The sequence below is a fragment of the Hydra vulgaris genome, chromosome 01 (assembly GCF_038396675.1).
Source record: "Hydra vulgaris chromosome 01, alternate assembly HydraT2T_AEP".
Taxonomy (NCBI): domain Eukaryota; kingdom Metazoa; phylum Cnidaria; class Hydrozoa; order Anthoathecata; family Hydridae; genus Hydra; species Hydra vulgaris.
The window spans coordinates 16,905,001-16,927,318 of record NC_088920.1 but is presented as its reverse complement, the minus strand read 5'-3'; the positions used below and the strand labels follow the sequence as shown (position 1 = coordinate 16,927,318).

General features: G+C 28.4%; 1 protein-coding gene across 3 annotated transcripts in view; it reads right to left on the bottom strand.

Moving 5' to 3' along the window:
* The window catches only part of LOC124805807 (uncharacterized), a 93,671-nt gene that overhangs the window by 22,507 nt on the left and 48,846 nt on the right, over positions 1–22,318 (bottom strand). For all 3 annotated transcript variants that reach the window (XM_065787491.1, XM_065787493.1, XM_065787492.1), the window contains exons 15-20: positions 22,224–22,318; positions 21,959–22,108; positions 18,425–19,348; positions 13,363–13,746; positions 10,616–10,743; positions 6,198–6,381 (exon numbers count right to left, since the gene is read on the bottom strand). The exon at positions 22,224–22,318 is cut by the window's right edge and continues 38 nt beyond it. In XM_065787491.1, coding sequence (XP_065643563.1) covers positions 6,198–6,381; positions 10,616–10,743; positions 13,363–13,746; positions 18,425–19,348; positions 21,959–22,108; positions 22,224–22,318 — 1,865 coding nt within the window. The remainder of the gene's footprint in view (positions 1–6,197; positions 6,382–10,615; positions 10,744–13,362; positions 13,747–18,424; positions 19,349–21,958; positions 22,109–22,223) is intronic.

The window sequence follows — 22,318 nt, the reverse complement described above, 5'->3', positions numbered from 1 at the left end:
CACTGGCTCTGGTTGGAGTGTTTTGCCATATGCAGGTACATATATATATTTAACACAGCAGCTTTAATGGTTTTAGTTTGAAAACTTATTTTTCTTTTAAATGAAGTCTTAATTATTAAAAATATCCAATATTCCTTAAATTAACTTTTTTATAGTCTTTTTTAGATGTCAAAGTCTTAGAAAAATAGTTTTTGATTTCAATAAATATTTGTAACATACAAGTTTGTAATATTAGTCTGAAGAAAATATACAATAATATATATATCTAGCTTTTTTACATTTCTCTTGTTTTTGGTTCTGTTTTGGTTTTTAGCCAAAAAACAGTCTTTTCACTCGTTCATAAAAAATTTAGAAACTTCAGATATGGCTTTTATAGCTCTTTCTACCAATTGGGAATTGTTTGGCAGATCAGTAAGAGAGAGTTTATTACCAGTTTGAATAGCTTGTAGTAACTCATTTGAAAAAATAAAAACTCAAAGGCTCAACCTTTATCGAAGAAACCTCAATTAAGTTGGTCCAAACATCAGCTTTGAAAAGCAAGGGCTTAACTGCCTTAGCTTTGATTTTAAGCTTGAAATTTGAATAAATTTTTCTGGATACCTAATTTGCATAATTTGATTATTTTATAAAGAAAACTTTTTTGAAGCATACTTTTTAGGTTCATTGTTTTTTTCATTTATTTCAGATATAACATGGAGAATTGTTAGCTCAGACTGGTGAAGCAAACAACCAATCCTAATTATACAAACAAACCATTGTCCACACCAGCGCCAGAACATGTATTGCCTGGAACTATTGCTTGTATAATGCTTATAGAAAAACTGCTGAAAAGAACATATTGCAACCAGAAAAATGATTAAAGTAAAAGTGAGACGATGTTTATATTTGGTGGTTTGACACAAGGCAGATTTGACAAAGTTTGACACCCAATTACTCTTGTATTTCATTCTTGTATTTTAAAAAATTCATTTGTTCATTTCATAAACTAATGAATTTTTGTCTTTTTTTCCATCTACACTAATTACTTTTAATTGTAAAACTACTTGACAGTGCTTAGTATCAATTGAATTAGCCACTCTTACTTTTTCACAAATTACCCTACATTCAATTATTATACAGTCAATTTTTTTTAAATTTCAATTCACCTCCCAAAAGCCATGAAGGCCAATACAGTTGAAGAATCTACTTTAGTTGAGGTTACAACCTTCTCTCAACTCTATAACTCCAAAACACAAATTTTGACAACCAAAGCCGCTGCACAGAGGAACAAGTTGAGAGTGGTACTACCAGGGACATTGTTGGGATTGAACTTGGAACTTCTCGCTTATGAGGCGAGCGGTCTACCAATACCTTACTACTGCATTAATTAATACCACTACCTTACTACTGCAGTTGTATTATTGTAGTTAATTTCATATCATATTGCAGCCTTAGCTGTATTAAGTCTAGTACTATTTTTTATTAATTTTTATTTATGCTCCTCAAACTTGTCACTTTCAGCTGTATCTAAAGTTAAGGATTTAACACTAAAAATTTCATCTGAACCAACTTCTGATGTTGTTTGAAGTTTTCTCTGTCTAATTTGCCTAACAGTGGCCTGTTTTTTGTCTCTAATGAACAATTTTTCAACCCTTGTTGCAACTGCTTGGTCCACACTGCCTAAAATTCAACTTCTTTTTGGTCCTATTTTGGATCATTTGTCCTTTAAATATTCTCTTACCATAACAAGGACCTAAGTAAGGTATTATAAAACTGAAAGTGTTTTAATTTGTGACAAGTCAATGAAATGTAAAGTCTCGGTCAAATAATTAGAGATAAGCAATCGATGCTCTTTTCTTTTATTTAATCTACCGTTTTTGTGAAGTGTATTTGTAAATGCATAATGGTACTGGTAAAATAATCACATATATTACCTTTTTTTACTTTCCTCACAAAGACAAACTATGTTTCATTGTGCACTCACTTTTCTAGGGATCAAGCTTGCCTAAATGTTTGTTGTTTTACTATCAAATCAAAATCATTTTAAAAATATTTGTTGCAAAGGCTTCTGCAAACCTTAGAAGGTGGTGGTGATTGGGTGGGTGGTCAAGGAGGTTTGGATAGGGTACTAAATTTCTAACTATACATATAAAATTCTTATCATTTAACATTTAAAAAAATTGTTTTAAAATTATATTCATCTATCTTTACAATTATTATTAACTGGAATATCACACAGACAAGCAGACAGATCAAACAACATTTCCAGTTCTTTTCTAACCAACTTATATTGGGTATATGGACACTGCTTGAAATGTTCTGGAAATTTTATTTTTCAATGGGTTATCTTTTATCAAAGTTTAAAAAAACTGACTTTTGTCACGCCAATTTTCAAGTCAAAAATTAATTTCTGCCCATAAAATAAATCTTTCTCAAACTTGTAACCATATTGAATGAGCTGTTTGTAAGTTGGCGAATCGCTCACGTATAAGTTGTAGAGTTTTCTACTAAATCTTTTCTACTAAATATTCTTTCTACTTAGGCCTTTGTAGGTCTTCTAAGTTTTTTTGAGCTCTTGTTGATGTCACAATATGAGTTTATTATTTAATTAAAAAATAAAAAGAGAATCTTTCATTTAGTTTATCAAAGTAAAATATATTTTGGAAATTTAAACATGTTATAAACAAATAATAATGTTATAATTCCACATAGAAACATTATATAAACAACTTATAATGTATTATTAAGTTATTAGACTAATTATTAATTAGTTACCAGTCCAAATTATAGCATGATATAAGCAAATAATAACTTATTTATCGAATTAAAAGCATGATACAACTATTAATGTTATTTAATACATAACAGCTGCACGATAGATAAAAAAAAATAGCGAATGCGTAACATGCAATACATAATAAACAAAATAATTTTTTTAAGTGTTTTCATATTATGTATACACTTAATAACAATTAGTTTAATTTTTGTAGAAACAGTTGTATTTCCAACATTACTGGTGGACTTTCTTCCCACCAGATTTGATAACTGTGTTTGTTAACATACCCACCGATTTCAAAATGAACTTTATCACTCATATCAAATTATGATTTTTTAACAATCGCATTGTTAAAAAATCATAATTTTCTTCTTTTGCTGCAAGAGTCCATTAAAAAATAAATAACATAATCCATGACCAATCCATGATTTGGTGGTTTTTGTTCTTGTCACTATTTTCAATTTTGTTTCGCTATGTATTTTTATTAACACTTGCATTCAATTAAGTATTCAATCCAAATTATATATTCAATCCAGGATAGCAAATTGATGGTAGTTTTGCTTTGCTGAGCATTATCTTATTATTTGAATGCCGTTTTTTTACAACAATATTTGCAAGGTTTTGTAATTTTTTTTTTGTATTTATTTTCAGCAAATATATCTATTAGGAAATCGATTTCTTTATTTATAAATTTTTCAGAGCAAATTGATAAAGCACTATGGATATATCCATAGAAGCACTATGTCAATTGCTTTAATTTTGAAAAATTGCAGGAAACCTTTCGCAAATATTACTATGAGTGAAAGTCCTATTGGGCCTGGATCCACAACCTTGTGAATTTCTTTATTTCATTAAAAATAACATTTATATAAACATAGTTCTATTAGCTTAATTATAGCTAAATCCTAGATAGTTAATGTTATTGAGTAAACTCAATGATATTAATTGAAAACATGAAAATGCTACTGAAACATGTGTTTTATTAAAACTATTAAAAACTAAACCTGCAAACTTTAATTCAAATTAAAACAAAATAAAAACTCGCTCAAATTTGGAAGGTTATCTTGTTTCAGCTGTCTCCAACTACAACGAATAATGCAACTTCCTAATAATCCTCTTTTGTTTCGTATCTACATTAATGATCTTTCTGACAACCTTACATCTAAAGTAGCTCTTTTTACTGATGACTTAACTTTATACTCCAGTTTTGACAAATCTCTTCCCCTTTCAATCACTTAAAACAGGCCAATTTTTAATCTGATCTCACTTCTGTAACAGATTAGGGCTCACTTGTAAATTTTAACTCCAATAAAACTCATAATGCAAATAACTATCACAATACTGTCAACATTCCTAATAATAAAAGGGATAAAAGGGAATGAGTCCTCTTCTTTTTGTCTTACGTTCTTGGATTCACAACTGATTCACAACATTCTCATGGAAACCATATATGCAATCAATTGCTAAATCAGCAGCATCTGCTAAGGTTGCTTCTCTTTATCGTGCTTGCCATTTTCTTACTCATGATTCCATTCTCTACCTCTACAAATCTCTTTTTTGCACCTGTATGGAATATTGTTGCCATATTTAGACTGGTTCTTCTAATGATGCTCTTTCTTTTCAAAACAATGTCTGAAATGCATTGTAAACATAGTTGGACCCTCTCTATCTGCTAAACTTGAGCCTCTTTTGCGTCATCTTAAAGTTGCATCTCTTTCTCTTTTCTACAAATACTACATGGTTGCTGCTCAAATGTGCTATCATCTCTAGTTCCATCAACTAAAACTCATTCTCGATTGACTTGACTACATATATATTTATATATATATATATATATATATGTATATATATATATATATATATATATATATATATATATATATTTTTTTTTTTTTTTTAAACATCTTCCCTTCCAACAAGGCTGCAAACAGCCACTAATTAAAGTTGTAAGTTACTGAAAGAGAAAAGATGAAGATTGTAGAGCAAGATAACGATTGACGGACGACTTAAAGGATCTGCAAATTATATGAATCAGGAAAGCAAGACAAAGGAAACGAATTCCAAAGAGCTGATGTTCGAGGAAAAAAACTAGACGAATAAGCATTTTTGGAGCACTTAGGAACAGTCACAGAAAAAGGATGAGACTTAAATGAATGACGAGTAACACGAGAATGAATTTTATTAGATGGCACAAGAGACGCTAGCTCTTTAAAGCAGTACTCATTATAGTATTTGTAGAAAAGAGAAAGAGAAGCAACATTACGAGGATGTGATAATGGTCGGAGGTTGGCTGCAAGAGCAGGTCCAACTATGTCTACAATGCGATATATGTTTACAATGCAATATATATATATATATATATATAAACACACATATAAATTGTTATTATAATTATTTAATAAAAGAAATAAATATTAAAAAAAAACTAAAACTCATTCTTGATTGTCATTCAGCTTTTTCTTCACTCTTTCTTTTACTTGTCCTTGCATGCTCTAAAAACTTTTATTCATCTAGTTTTTTACCCACACTTTCACACTTTTACCACACGGAACTCTCTCCCATCTTCATATTTTCCTGACTCATACAACCTACAACTTTTAAGTTTAACCTTTTTTCTGTCAACCATTTTCTTGCTCTTTAACTATATCCTCTTTTTTTTAGTAGAAATCAGTTATCAATATTTGTTTTACTTGATTCTTTGTCTGTAAAAACTCCTTTAAACTGAATGCAAAAACTAATCAATCTATACCAAAAATTAAATTTTAAATAAAATGTTATTTACCTCCCCAAAGCTACTTTTTGTGGTTATAACCCTCTCTTAATTCTTTAACTCCAAAACAAGAAACATGATGAAGAAGGACGCTTATGGAGAAACAAGTTGACAAAATTATAGTCATAATTGACATAAATACTGTAATAACTTTGATGGGGAGGGGGAGAGGTGATTTTAATTTATATTAATACACAATAATACAACATTAAGATTTTTTATGGATTATAAGAATTTTTCAAGAGGCTAAGTGTGATATAAAGAAAATTAACAACTTTTAAAGTAATTCTTATTTCAATTTGGAAACTAATGTTTTTGTAAAATTCTTTCTTATTTTGTTAAGGCAAGGTCCTTATTATTATATTATGATAAATTACAATAATATTTACCATATAACAGAGCAGATCATTGCAGTAATTAAAAGTTTATAGTTTATAATTAATGTCTATTATTATTTTTTAAACACTCTTAAAAAAAACTTGATTTGTATCCTATATATCTACTATAGTGTATTTAGATAATTTCTATTTTTATAGCATACAATGTTTTCAAAAAAAGTAGCAAGAAAAACACATGCATAAATTGCTATTATATTTATTTTATAAAAAGATAAATAGTGAAAAAAAAAAAAGAAAGAGAAATAAATATAATAAAAAATACTAATTTAAAAACCTGTAGCATCAATGTAAAATAACCCATCGCTGTTACCACTTATAATATTGTATTTAAGATAACCATCAGGACCTGGATCGGGATCAATAGCTGCGAGCTGATATATAAATTGATTAGATATGGAAGTATCACTTAAAGTTACAGTGAAAGATGATGATGAGAATGCAGGAGCATAATAATTCACCTAGTAACATAACCATATTAAATAATTCACCTAGTAACATAACCATATTAAAAATTTTTTTATTTCTTTTGAAAAAAATTTTAAGTTTTATAAAAAGTTATTTTCTAAAAAAACAGAAATACACATTTTTTTTCATTTAGAGAGAATTTTAGTAAAAAGGGAAACTTAAGCAAAAAAAAAAAGGTACTTGCATACCAGAACTATAAAAATTACAATACAGGGTACTCATGAGCATGCTGGTCCTACACACAAAAGTGAGAATTTTGCATAGGCCGTATGTTTTTGTTTTTTAATTCTTTATACGAAAAAAAAAGAAGCTCAATCAAACTATTCAAGTTTAGTTATTTAAGGCACTTACTTTAAGTAAAACTAAATAAGTCCCTCCCCGTCACCCCTCCACACACACTGATTAAAACATAAGTTAATTCAACAAAATACGCATCTGAAAATTAAATTTTAATCATTTATCAGTTTAAGCATAGAAGTAAAATTAAGATGGAAGCTGAGCCAATCAAAATTATTCAAACACAACTTTTTGTTTCTTAAACAAATATCTTCCACAAAGAAATTTAACTGTACTTAGTATGCTTAAACTACATTAAGCAGTATTATTAAGTATGCATAGAGAATAATTTAAAAACATATTACTTTGTCTATTACATTTGAATACCACACAACATTTGAATAATATTAATGTCTGGCGCATAAAAATGTTGGTTATTGGATCTTTTTTAAATTCTATGAAACGCTTTTGAGCTAAAATAAGGACATTAATTTTTCTGTTTTATTTTTTTATTTATTTAATCATTCATTAAGATTTTTATTTTTTTAGTTTAGTTTTGTATTTTTTTTTTAGTTTTTTATTTCTCTTTTTATTATATGGACCGTTTAAGTTGTTCATTTTGCTGCTTATGATTATTAATCATGTAACATTTGTTCAGTGCAATTTTTAAACATGCAAATTATCAAAATTCGCAAAAAACATGGTCAAGTTGTAAAAAAATTATTGCATGCGTGGTCATAAAAGGCATACAATCGCACATGTCTCCTGAGAAGGCTTGTTGTATAATCCTTATTAAATTTATAAGTTCCAATACTCCCGAATAATGTTTCCAATAAAAGTTTTTTTGTATTTGAAATCGATATCATGTGTGGTACCATAAATACAAAAACTAAATTAAAAAAATAAAAACTTTACAATCTTCATCTTTTTATCTTATTTTGAATAAAAAAATTTTAACTTTTTTTTAAACATTTTTTTTAATTTTTACTTATACTTCCTTATACTTCCTGACCCCTAAAGCTATATAACTTCATACTTTTTAAGATCGGATAACAGAGAACACTGATTATTAATGATCTAAATAACTAATTCCTGGTATAAATTTTTTTTTAATGCACCTAAAATGCAGTAGTATTTCCATATGGGAACATTTCTGAATTTTTGGGAAATAATGGCGAAGCCATGTTTAAGTGCTTTTTACTAAATAAAAGCCATACTTTATAAAAGTAAATATAAAACAAATTTTTCAAAAAAGTATATATGGAAATTATGCATTAAATCTAATTCAAATAATTTTTTTTAGTTCCATTTCAAATACAATAAAAATATAGTATTTCAATTTATTGGATCACTAGGTCAATGCTTTTCTTTTATAAACAATGTAGTTACCAACTCTTGGAATTAGGGTCAGCATTCGGCAATGCCGACCTAACTGTCGACCTTATAGTGTTTGAGTGTCGTTTCTATGTTTTATGGCAACCCCTTTGTATCATATTTTTTTTGCTGACCTTATGCCAACCTCTAACAATTTGTCGGCAATTTATTGCCACCTCATTTTTTCTAATTCTGAGGGTTGAGTTACTGTATACAGTATACTAATAAACAAACAACATAACTAAAAATTATTACTTATATAAACTGTAGTTACTGCATTTACTGATAAACAAGCAAAAAAAATATTTTACATTTGTAACAATAGTTACTGTATGTACTGATAAACAAACGGTGGAAAAAAATCTAGTGTGATAATTTTTGAAACATTGAGTTCCTCTACTGTAATCCTAAGATTACATTTTCCACACATCAATCTTGTACTCTTATGACATACAACACATCTTCCTTGAATACACTCAGTTGGCTCATGGCCTTGGCCATCAAATCAAACATCTGCTAGTAAATCCACCTTTTCTTCCACCTTTTGCCCGCAATGTTTGAGTTGATTTTCATTAGGACTACTGTAATTTCTTGTCTGAAATCTAAGTGAAAAGTTATGTCATCATTACTATGGATGTAGAGCAAAAAAAATAATCTCTAAGCTGCAACCAGAGATAAGTTTAACATATTAGTAATCAATGGCCACCACCATTTTTGGCTCGGGTCATAAGCCTCTAGGATCCCAAAAGATGATCCATCAAATCAACTCCATCCACTCCATTGTTGTAAAGATTTATTAGGGCTGATTTACTTTTAGTTCCAACCTGCTTTTTCACCTTGAGCACTGTGTACTAAGTTGCTTACATTGGTCACAATACTATTGCTGTGCAATTTTTGCAGACTTCAACATTATATATAAAAACAATAACAACGATAGTCATAAGTAATTTCTTTTCAGTTTTTTTTTTTTAATATCTTTTAAAGTACCATCTGTTCTTTTTTATGGACAGTTCCTGTAGCAATAAAACCCTTCTCTGAAAGTAATTTCATCAATATTCCACTTGTGAAATAATTGTTAAAATATATTTTGTGAAATTATCTTCACATCTTAAACAACTTGCTGATCTAAAGATATCTCAGATCTTCTAGTAGAATCATTTTCAGTATAAATTTGTAGTTTTTATGTATACCCATAATCTCATCACAAAGCTAAAAGCTCAAACCCAAAATGTATTGGCTATTCTTTTATGTACATTTAAACATTGTGTTTGCTCAAATAGGACACCATCGATTCATCTGTGCTAAATTTTTCATGAAATATTCCCCATTTACTTAGCTGATCATTTAAGGTTTCATATAAAAATGACACTTTAGCAACTTTATTAACATCCCATATGGGAACATTTTATTTTAATCAAATTATTTTCCTATTTGTATCAGGCATATCAAAATGAGAGAATGATATGTTTTATTTACACTGGAAACAATTTTTTTTCAAAAAATCGAATTTTTGGAGTTGAGTTATGAAGATTCAACTAGATTCAACTCTTATCCTCCAAGGTCTTAAACTTTATGATTTCGTGTTTTTGATTAATTTAAAAACTATACTATTTAAAGTACAACTTTTACCAAATTTGATACAAAAAAGATATCAACATTCATATTAAAGATGATAATATGTAATGATGAAATCACAAAGTATAAATTAATTTGATAACCATCTTTTTGCAGTGTTCCATATGGCAACAGGTGGTATGAGGTTAAACAAAAAAAAAAAAATTCTTATAAAATAAAAATTGTACATTTTCATTAAGTACATTAAAATGCTAAATTTTCTTCTCTTAAGTTACTTATAAAAACATTTTTGTTTGTTTTTGTTTTCAAATAAGAGTTTTAGTTTTTTTAGAAATCAATGTAAGATTATTATTATCATCCAACTAACTGTTATTCGTTGTTATATTATAACTAATTGTTATTTATTGTTGAGTTTTTTCATTAAAAAAAAGAGTAAATTTTCTTGCTTTTGTTATGTAAGTTTGTTTTGCAATGTAAGTTTGTTTTGTTCTTCTCACTGGATTAAACTTTTATTATTCATTTATATAAACCTTTTACAAAAAAAATTCAAATAAAATTGGTCTTTTTTGGAAAAATCCTGTATATTGGAACTAACACCTAATGCTACTCACTGTTGTTGCTATAAAAATACCCAATAAAAATTTCTAATTTCTAATAAGAAAAAAACAATAACTATATGTTAAAAAACTTTAGTTTATCATTTTATTAATTTTTGGTAATTATATAACAATAAAATTAAAAACAAAAATTTATTAATGTTTATCTATTTTATTTAGTTTGATTTAAAACATGAGTAAAAAAAAACTTAAATAGAAAAAAAATTTTTTAGTAAAATATAAAAAAAATCTTTTTTAGTAAAATATAAAAATATACATTTTATATATATATATAAAAAAAAATTGATTGAAAGAGTTTTATAATTGCTTAACAACTTTTAATTTTTTACTTTTTTTTAAAAATTTAATACTTTTATAGCCATATAATAAAACAAATCTCACTCACGCCTGTGATATAAATGTCCAGAATAAACGGTATACTTTCTATGGAAGGTCTGCCATTGTAAAATGCAATTATAAACAAGGTAAAATGTTCAGTGTTTGTATCCAATGAGTTGTTAATGCGTATGTCACCTAAAATGTAATTTAAAAAAATTTGCACTTAAGAAAAACAAGTTTTAAGCACATTTACAGTGTTTCACAGGAAGATGTGCAATCACACGTTTTTATATGTTCATGCATGCACAATTTTTGATTTGCCAACCTGGCCACAGTTTTTAAACAGTTTGATAATTTTCACTCATTTTAAAAATCGCGCACAAAATTGAAAGTAAACTAAATAGAAATGGATACAAAAACCATAAACTGAAAAAAGAAAAATTTTATATTAAGCTAAGAGAAAATAAACAAAAGTAAAAAAGAAAGCTATAAACCAAGTTTTTATCTTTTAAATTTAAATTTTCGCTTAAAGACTTGCATAAAGATCAAAGTTTTGTAGTTAATTATTACAAACTGATTTATAAACGAAATTTTTGCAAATTTTGTTGCATTAAGTTATAACAGGAATGAATAGGCTGGCGTGGAGTTTATAGCACACCATTTTATGTAAAATTTTAATGCTCTTTGATACAGTGTCTCAAAAAATTATCCGACCAAATATTTTTTTAAATATTTTTGCAAAAAAAAGTGCTGTATTTTCATAAATTTAGATTTTTTTGGTAAACTAAAGATTAATAAAAATAAAACAACATATTTTTAAATAGGTTTTATTTATTTTAATGTAAAATATAAATCACAAAATTTTTAGTATTAAAATAAAGGAACTTAGGTTGTTTTTTTATTGTCAAAAAAATATTCGACCAAACATTATTTGATTCAAAATTAATTATTTTATAACAAAACAACTATTTTAATACTTTGTTGGGCCTCCCTTTGCTTGGATTACAGCTTCTAGACGTCTAGACATTGATTAGACTAAAAATTTTGTTTGTAATCTCCAATTTTTCAATCTAAAATTTCCCACAAATGTTCAATGGGATTAAGGTCCAGTATTGTGCGGACCATTCCAAGAACTTAACATTATTTTCAGCAAACCACTCCTTGGTTTTAGTGGCACTATGCATGGGATCATTATCTTGCTGAAATATAAATCCCAGATCCTAGCCGAAGTTTTCGAGCAGATGACTTCAAATTTTACTTTAATATGTTTCTGTATTGCACCTTATCCAATATAGTATCAATAAATCGGAGTGTTCCGATACCCTTCCAAACCATTGAACCCCATACCATCACGTTACCGCCACCATTATTGAGAGTTCCTCTTGCACAGCCTATTTTGTAGTCCTCTCCGGCTTTACTGTAATAAAAATTTTAATAAAAATATTTTACAAAAATTGTATGTTTTTTCTCAATACGGCAAGAAACCAAATCATTTTTTTTTATCGATTTATACAACATATTTATATATTTATAAACAAGTTTATATTGTAAATTAACAAAAAAGTTATTATTAGCAATAAAGAAATCAAAATTTACAACTACATTTTATACCATCAGTAGATTAATAATAATAATAATAATAGTTAATTTTAATAGATTGCCTATTTCACTATAATCTTCCACTTGTTTATCAGAATCTAATGATATCAATAATAATTATTCAAAGCTAAATTGTCTAAAACTTTGGCAGAAATTATGGAAATTTAATGAAGCTCATTTTCCAAATATTTTGCTATTAGCTGAATTATACTTCTATTTATCGCCATCTAACAGCGCAGTTTAGGGACAATGACACGGTTTTTAAAGTGGGAAGAGGGGGGGCGGGGAGAGAGTGTGGGCATACTAACTTAATTTGAAAACAACTGTCAATTTCTAAATAAATAAAAAAAAAGATGTTGGCAAAAGAAAAAGTGGGGAAATATGTACTCTCTGCTCCTCAGTGTCTACCCTGCAGTTGAAGGAGTTTTTTTAGCACACTGATCGCTAATCTTTCAGATAAAAGACCTTGATCAAAGCATAGTACCATGCAAGCCCAGTTCTAGAGATTTGGTGGCCCTAGGCATAGTCTATTATATAGTTATTGATAATTCATGTATAATATTGTTTTTAAGCCCATATTTCATCCACTGGATTGCATGTTGTAGATGTTTTACTTTCATTTAACTTTTTTGATACAATCTGATTTATTCCTTCACTTGTATCAAATTTCGCTGATGGAACCAACAGGCATTTTTAAAACAAGAAAAAAAAAACAGTAAAAAAAAGAAAGAAAGATAAATCCTAAAATTTAGTAAGTGGTTTATATCAAACAAAATTGAATTTTTACATAAGATGGTGTGGTATAAATCCCACACCAGTCTATTCATTCTTGCTATAACTTACTGCAACAAAATTAGTAAAAATTTCGTTTTTAAAACAGTTTGAAATAATTAAGTTAGAAACTTTGATCTTTATGCAAGTCTATTAGTCGAAACGCTTTTTTTAAATTAAATTTAAAAGATAAAAATTTGGTTTATAGCTTACTTTTTTACTTTTGATTATTTTCTCTTTAATTTTTTTTTTTCAGTTTATGGTTTTTGCTTTCATTATTATTTATTTTACATTTTGTTTTAAGCCCCATTTTTAAAATGCGTGAAAATTATCAAACTATTTAAAATCTGTGGTCAAGTCAGCAAAACAAAAATTGTACATGATCATATGATGTGCAACCGCATTTCTGCCTGTAAAACACCAATTTAAATATAAAAAAATTACCTGTAGTAGAATCAATTTCAAATATATCATTAATGTTTCCAGATTTAATTCTGTATCCAATTACTCCATTCATCCCTGAGTCTTTATCAACTGCTGACACTCTATAAACTATGTTCCCAACACTTGTTTTTAGCTCTATATTTATGCTTTTATAAGAATCCACAAAAAAAGGAACATTGTTGCTTGCATCAAGAACTTTTACAAGAATATTAGCATTTGCTGCAGCATTTGCACCGGCTGCAGTAGCTTGGACAATAAACTTATAAAATGTTGCTTTTTCAAACTCAAGAGGCTTTTTGAGTACAATAATACCTGTTAAAATGCCGATATCAAATATTTCAGAAACATTTTGGTTGGGAGGAATGCTGTACATAATTGTTAGTTCTAAAAGAAGATACAAAGGAATAACAAAAAAATTAAATCAAGTTAAAACTTATTTGCAGCATTAATTAAACTCATTATTTATTAAACATTATTTATTTCTGTGCATTAATTAAACATTAATTATTTCTGTGCATTAATTAAACATTAATTATTTCTGTGCATTAATTAAACATTAATTATTTCTGTGCATTAATTAAACATTAATTATTTCTGTGGTTTTCAACTACTTATAACACACTTTGACTCACGCTTTTTAACACGTTTTCATCTTTTATGAGGGACAATAAAAAATCTTGCATCAATTTTAGATCTCTCTCAGCAACATCATTAACAACTCTAATACTTTTTAAAAAGTTCATTGCTTTAAGATTGTCTTTGTTCTCCTCCCATGTTTGCACAGGAGTTTTTATCCACTCAGTGTATACACTAAGGGTTTCAAACAGAAGCCAAGAGTTTTGCAGCTATAGTAAATATTACTAGTAACAATTTTTATTTTTTATTTTTTTTTAACATCTTCGCTTCTAACAAGGCTGCAAGCAACCACTATTAGAGTTGAAAGTTACTGGAAGAGAAAAGATAAAGATTGTAGAGATAAAAGATGAAGATTGTATGCAAGATAATGATTGACAGATGACTTAAAAGATTGCAAATTATATGAATCAGGAAAGCATGATGAAGGAAGTGAATTCCAAAGAACTGACGCTAGAGAAAAAAAACTAGACAAAGAGTTTTTGGATCACTTAGGAACAGTCACAGAAAAAGGATGAGATTTAATTGAATGACAAGTAACACGAGAATGAATTTTAGTAGATGGCACAAGAGATGCTAGCTCTTTAGAACAGTGCCTATTATTAGGGTGTTCCAAAAAAGCCAAAGTTCAAAAATGTCGATCTCCCTGGCTTTTTCTAGTAATGGGTAGCGTGAAAACCATAAATTTCAAATTTCAGCCCAAAATGTTAATTCTAACCCTTGTCCCCCCCCCCCCCCAAAAAAAAAAAAAAATTATCTTTTGGTTTTTTCAAAGATTTTAAATTATTTTTATTCTATAACTTTTTGTAAGTAAACTCAGTTTAAACTTTTACTTTACACATATGTTCAGAAAAAAAAATCAAAGGCCATGATAACAAGTTGAATATGGGAATTAAAATAACATAAATATTACCAATTTTTTCATTTTTATTGGTATTTTTAAATACATTAAAAGACATCAAAAGCGCATCAAAATTTTAGTAATAAAGCCGACTTTAGTTTTGATGTTTATATGTGTTAATTGCTTATTTGAATAAGCTGTTATGATTTAATAGTGTTTACAAATTGTTAGTCTATATATGTCGTGAACCATTTTTGCAAAAATAGTTTATGACATAAAATACATACAAAACTCTCTTGGGATAATTGTGTACATGTACATAATTATCCCTAGGAAGTTTTGTTAATTACGAAAAGTTGATTATAAAAATGTAAAATACTATGAATGAATCAAAGTTCTTAAAAGTAAATGTAGTTGTCATTTTTACAATATAGCCATCTTTTTGTTATTGTTAAAGATTGAGGTTATTTTTATGTTGCTATGAGATATTGCAGAGCCTTTTCCTGAAAGTTATAAAGTTAGCTTTTGTCAATATGAGTCAATCAAATATGTGTTTACAATGCCAAATTTGGTTGTTGGGGAGCTGCCTGAAACAACTACCTTCAAACCCAATACCAACTAAGCATAAGGTATTGCAATTCTTGGGCCTATGAAACATGATAAGTACTCTATTAGTAATACAGTTATATGTAGTAAGATAACTGACGAGCTGTGTGTTATATGGGAGAAAATATAGATTAAAGACAAAGTAAAACAGAAACTTAAAAATTTGTATGAGTCATACAGAACCTTACTCAAGCATAATAATAAATAATATGTAGAAATGATGAAAAACGCAGATGTTTTTAAATCGAATAGAAGAATTTTTTTATATTGCACATCAAGAAGCAGCTGATACCGTTAAGTGTGACAAGTTAAGGAAAACTAAGCAAAAAGAAGACTTAAAGTGTTTAGGTGTTTGCACTGGGATGGAAGAGTGATGGAGGACCCTCACAAGAAACGGTCAGATAGACTAGCAATAATAATTTCGGAAACTCCAGGCTACAAACAAGGTAAATTGTTAGGTGTTCCAGAAATAGTAGATAGGACTGGGTCTAGTAAAGCCACAGCTACGTTTTCTTTTGCACAGCAATGGGATTTAGCAGATAATATAGTTGGATTGTCTTTTGACACAACTGCTTCAAACTCAGCATGGCGGAATGGTGCATATGTAAAAATTCTTTTAGAAAAAAAGTTGTTTTATTTTGCATGGAAAGATTGCAGTGCGCAGCCTGGCAAGCGCTATTTAGATGTAATCACAGCCCAAACAATGAATACTTTAAGAAGTTCCAGGAAAAATGGATTTTAAAGTCAGAAATATGAAGCTACAGCAAATTTCTGCAGTTTCCATTTTCAAAGAGCAGCTCAAGATTAAGAACTTCGAACTAAGAGATGATTACAAATAATGCACAGAACATATGTTAATTTTACTTAGAGAAATTCCAGATAAGGTGTAAATTGGCATATGCCTGGGACCTTACATCTTGCAAGATAGATGTCATCAGTGATATACCCTGCTAAAATGTACCTCCTATAGCCCATAGAGTTTCTATGGGCTATAATGAGGTAACTACAGCAAAGCTGAGAGATATATGTCTTTTAAATGCCCTTGTGTATGTCAAGTACTGGTAACATGCCCCCTTGGAGTCGATGCTCCTTTTAATGACATTAAACTTTTGAATGAATTGCAAGAATTCAAAGTCATCAAGGAAATATTAAAAAGCACCTCAAGAATATTTAAAAATCATTTTTGGTATTTAACCGAGGAGATTGCAGTTTTTTCATTGTTTTCGAAAACGTTGTCTGACAATCAACTGGTTGGCTGAAAAAAGGTACACTAACCTTTCCTGTAGTGACACAAAATACAAAAATTCCATCATTGATTGAACAAAACTCTTGGCTTCTGTTTGAAACTCTTAGTGTGAACACTGAGTGGATAAAAACTCCTGTGCAAAAATGGGAGGAGAACAAAAACAATCTTAAAGCAATGAACTTTTTAAAAAGTATAAGAGTTGTTAATGATGTTGCTGAGAGAGATGTAAAATTGATGCAAGATTTTTCTCTAAAAAATCAAGTTTTATTTGAATTAAAGTTCACCAGCCGCTGTGAGGCCCAAGCTGTAGCAGAAGTGAGATCTTTTTCAAACTCAAATACCCGAGAGTGTTGGCTTCTTATCGTGACAAGAATAAATGGTAGTATCAACAGCAAACAATGCTTCCTTAGATGTGAGAATATCTGGAAGACCGTTAATGTTAATTAAAAAGAGTATAGGGCCAAGGATTGAATCTTGAGGAACCCCTGAAGTTACAGAATAAGAAGAAGAGTGCTGTCCATCGAGGACAACTTTTATACTATGATTGGAAAAGAAGGACTCAATAATCTTAAAGATGTTACCAGATACACTGTAAAAAGAAAGCTTACGGAGAAGACCAGCATGCCAAACTTTATCAAAAGCTTAAGGAATATCAAGAGCAATAGCCTTAATCCCCCATCTTTATCTAATGCATGATAAAACCTATCAGTTATTAATGTAAGCAAATCAGCTGTAGAACGAGAATATCAAAATCCATACTGATGATCAGAAAGTAAATTATTAGATTCAAGATGACAGATTAAATGTTTATTAATTAAAGATTCAAAAACCTTGCTTATGATAGGAAGAAAACTTATGGGATGGTAGTTAGATGAATCAGATCGCTCTCCAGAATTTTTGAGAATAGGGATAACAGATGCCACTTTCCAGCAGGCTGGAAAACATGACTCTGATAAGCACTTGTTAAATAGTTTTGAAAGTATAGACGACAACTCCGGAGAACACTTCTGCAAGACTATAACAGATATGTTGTCCGGACCACAAGCTGTAGAAGAATCTAAGCAGGAAATCACTTTAGATACAGAAGCTGGAGTGATATTAATTATTTTAGCAACACCTAATAATGTTAGACAGCAAAAGGTATGAGCGATATACAATTTTAGTTAAATTAACAAATGAAAAATCAAATGTTTCATCCTATTTATCCAAAACCAAAGTAATAGGAAATGTGTTTTGTTTTTATTAAGTCTTCAAAGATACCATTAGCACCAATAGACATGAATCCAGCAAAGGCACAAAAAGCTCATACTATTGAGAACTTATGGCAAAAAATGTCAAAGCTTATTATTATTTAAAGATAAAGATTAAATGTCAAATTAGATACATGGTACATGGATACATGGTACATGAATAAAATAAGTACACAGATACTAGATATCAACTAGAAACCGATATCATGTCTGAGAAAGAAAGAGATACAAAAAGGTCATAAGCTGGCTTCACAAAACAACACAAAAAAAATTGGATGCTGAATTAAGTGACTATTTTTATTCTTTTCATTAGTGAATGAATGAATGAGTAAACGGCATTGTATAATTTTTTTCAGTTAGTGTAATTTTTATTTTGCTTTTAAACATCCTTATGAATAAAGTCTTAAAAAAAATTTATTTGTTTATAAAAGTATAACTTAAAACATTTTATTTTAACAATAGAAAAAAAAAGTAAAAAAAAAATACTTTTGTCTAAACTGTTTGCTTTCACAACAAATGGTGGATCAAAGTATGAAGTATTTTCCATCACAGTTGTAATATATTCAGATTTTTCAAATATTGGGTTATTGCTTTTTGAGTTAAGAACATTAATTGTTACCGTTGCATTTTTAACAGCAGACTTAGGAGGTGACCCACCATCTTGAATATGAATTTTTAATAAAAAAATATTTTGTAGATCATAACTTAGTTTACCTTTTGTTACCAACATACCTGTTAACTTAACATCAAACAAATTAGCTTCATTACCACTTACAATTTCATATTTTATTAATGCATTAGTTCCAAAATCTTCATCAGCTGCCAGCAACTGTAGTATCTGTGTGTCTGGAGTCAATAACTCTGATATATCAACATTGTATGTATCCTGCAACCAGTAAGGTTCAAACTTATTTATATTAGTTATGGTAATGAACACTTGGGCATATGATGAGTTTAAAGAACCCAATAAATTGTTAGCTTTAACTACAATCATGTAAGCTGATTTTACATTTGCATCAAGTTTATCTGCTAGTGTGATTATTCCAGCATATTGATCAATTGAAAACAATTTGCTACCATCAAGGGGCAAAATAGAGTACACAATAATTGAATTACGACCTTCATCAGGATCAATTGCATGAACTTGTATTAATACAGTTCCGATAGGAGATCCTTCTAACACAGATGTATTATAGTTTGTTTTATCAAATCGAGGAGAATTATCATTTTCATCTACAACTGTAATCCATATTAACTGAACAGTGATATAATTTGGGTTTAATGCATTAGTTGCTCTGATCTTTAATTGGTAGCTTTTTATCTTTTCTCTATTTAATTGTTGAGTTCTTTGTAGTGTTGTACCTGTTGAAGATCTGCTTGGAAACAGTTGAAAGTATTGAAGATCATTGCCTAAATACAACTTTAAAAATTATATACAAATACTTTTATAGTATACTATTTTTGTATATATATATATACAATATATATATATATATATATATATATATATATATATATATATATATTGTATATATATGTTCTACCTATTTTTCAGGCAATGAAGGCACTTCGTGTATGTTCTATCTATTTGTCAGTTGATGAATGTAAGCAATAAAAAATTAAAAATAACAACATTTAGAATGGTTTATTTTTTTATTAAAAAAAATGAAGAACATTTCAGCCTATTTAGTTGCATTTATATAGTTTTTAAAAAAATGATAAAACTTTACATTAGTTCCCTCAATTAAATTTAATGCCTTTTACATAAAGTTTACTTGATTTTGTCATTTTGAATAACAAAGTATTGATAAGAGCTGTTTTTAATCACAAGCAGTAAATTTAAAGGTTTATCCATAAGAATATACAGTATGTGACAAAATTATTCATATCCTATCATAAAATAAAACAAAAACTAAATTAATTAAAATTTTAATTGAAATTTAAAAAATGTTTGTTGTAGCAACTATTAACAATATTAACAATAATATTTGAAAAGTTAAATCTTGTTTTTAAAAAAAGTGAAAATTATTTAAAAATTGAGATATTAAGAAGCGTCAAAAGTATTCATACCTCTAAAGTTTTATTTAGTATGTTCGAGTTTTTTGTTTTGTTTGTTAATTAATATTTATTATGAAGTCCTTGGGCATCGATAACTGCTTGCAAGCAACGAGGAATACTATCAACTAAATTTTGTAAATAGTTTGGAGGAATATTATGCCAAGCTGCCTCCAATGCTAAAAAGAAGTTTTGTTTGTTGATACTGTGCTCATCCCTATTAACTTTGCCATCCAAATAATGCCACAAATTTTCAATTGGATTGATATCTAGACTTTGCGCAGGCTAATCCAACAATTCTATTTCATTTTCTTTGAAATATATTTTGGCAATTTTACTGGTATGTTTCGGATCATTTTCTTGTTGGAAGGTAAATTAATCCATTAATCCTAATTTATTGACGGAGGGCATAAGATTGTTTCGCATAATATTTATATATCCAGCTCCTGTTAATTTTTCTTCAATTTAAACTAAGTTACAAACTCCGTTATAACTAAAAAAGCCACAATCAAGTACATTACCACCGTGTTTGATGGTTGCTTTTATAGTTTTTTTGTCTTAGGGTTTTTCTTTTCTTTTACATACATTTGGTCTTTTTTTAGAATTCATTAGTTTAAATTTAGTTTCATCAGACCATAAAACTGATTTCCAGAAACCAAAGTGTCTTTGAAAAGAACGTTTTTGCAAAGGCAAGGCGTTTAGTTTTATTTTTTCTCAAAATAAAGCGTTTTTTTGTAACATGGGAACCATAAAACCCTGCAGAGCAAAGTCTACGTTGTAATGTTTGTTTAGAAATGTTCACGTTTAGTTTCTCTTTAATAGCTCTGGCAGAAATGACAGGCTTTCACTTTACTTTTCATACAATAAGCCTATCTTCTTGAGATGTTGTTTTTTGTGGACGGCCTGAATGTGCTTTATTTTGCACACTTTCAGTCTCTTTATGTTTTTGTATTATTGATTGTACCATTGCCTTGCTTTTATTATACTTTTCAGCAATTTATCAATACCCGAAGCCTCTTTCATGATCATCAACAATCATTTGCTGTACCTCAACACTAATTTTGTTGGTCTTAGGCATTTTGGAAAACTTTTGACATGAAACAGAAGAGGTTATTTAAATATTTAAAATTTTACGTCTGTAGTGTAGACAAACAAAATTAAATAACTTACCAGCAAAAACAATCAAAAAATAAACTTACAGCACTAAATAAATCAATAGGTATGAATACTTAAGTTGTATTTAAAATTGCACTTTTAATGTTATATACTAAATATAACAAAACATGTTAACTTAACATCTTAATTATCACCACAAAATTATTCTTAATCATGTTTACACATACTTATTTTTTCATAGCAATAAAAAATAAACACATCAGTGTATGAAAACAAAGTTTAGTAATATAGATATTTGTATATATTTATAACCTAACTGTGATATATATATCAGGTGTCCTCTTGTTTTGTCAACACAAATACCGATGTCTCTTTTGGTCAGATCTTGCTGCTTCTCACTATTTTAAAAAAGTTCTACAGTGGTACAAAGATAATAATGTGAATATTGTTCCTAAAGATGTGAATCTAATTCGTCATGAAGAACGCAAGATTGAAAATTTTTGGGCAATAATTAAAGGAGCTATAAATTTGTAAGACATGTGGAATAACAAAAAAAAAAAAATTTCAAAAAAAGTGGATTAATGCCACTGATAAGGTGAAAAAAGAAAAAATCTGTGAAATGATGGAATCAACAAGCTATAAAACTCTATCTCTAGCCAAACAGCCCATCAAACCCCTTTAAATTAAGTTAAAACCATAATTGATGTAAACACATTAAATATTAAAAAAATCGAAATAAAAAACATTTATGGTTTTTGAGAAATCTCAATTAAAGTTGACCGGATTTTTCCCTATCCACCCGATAGTATATATATAGTAACTAAAAAATGATCATCAATTTAAATTTACCTGATATAATATCAAAAAACATTTCCTCAAAATTAGATTCATTACTTTGCGTTCTTGCTGAAATACTTAGAAGATTCATAATTTTAGGTCCATTCTCCATTGCTGTTAAATTATAATCAGAAGAAGGATTCAAAAATACAGGATATGGATCTAAAAAAATTTTAAATAATGACTTTAACAAAACCAACTTTTACAAATATTACAGAAAAACTGGTTTTATGGAGTGATTTTAAATATCAATATTAAAAAAATTGACAATACTTACCAAAAACAATTATTTTTGCAATACTGCTAGACACTCTGACTGCATTTTGAATTGCTTCACAAGTATACGATCCACTGTCACTAGTTTTTAAATTG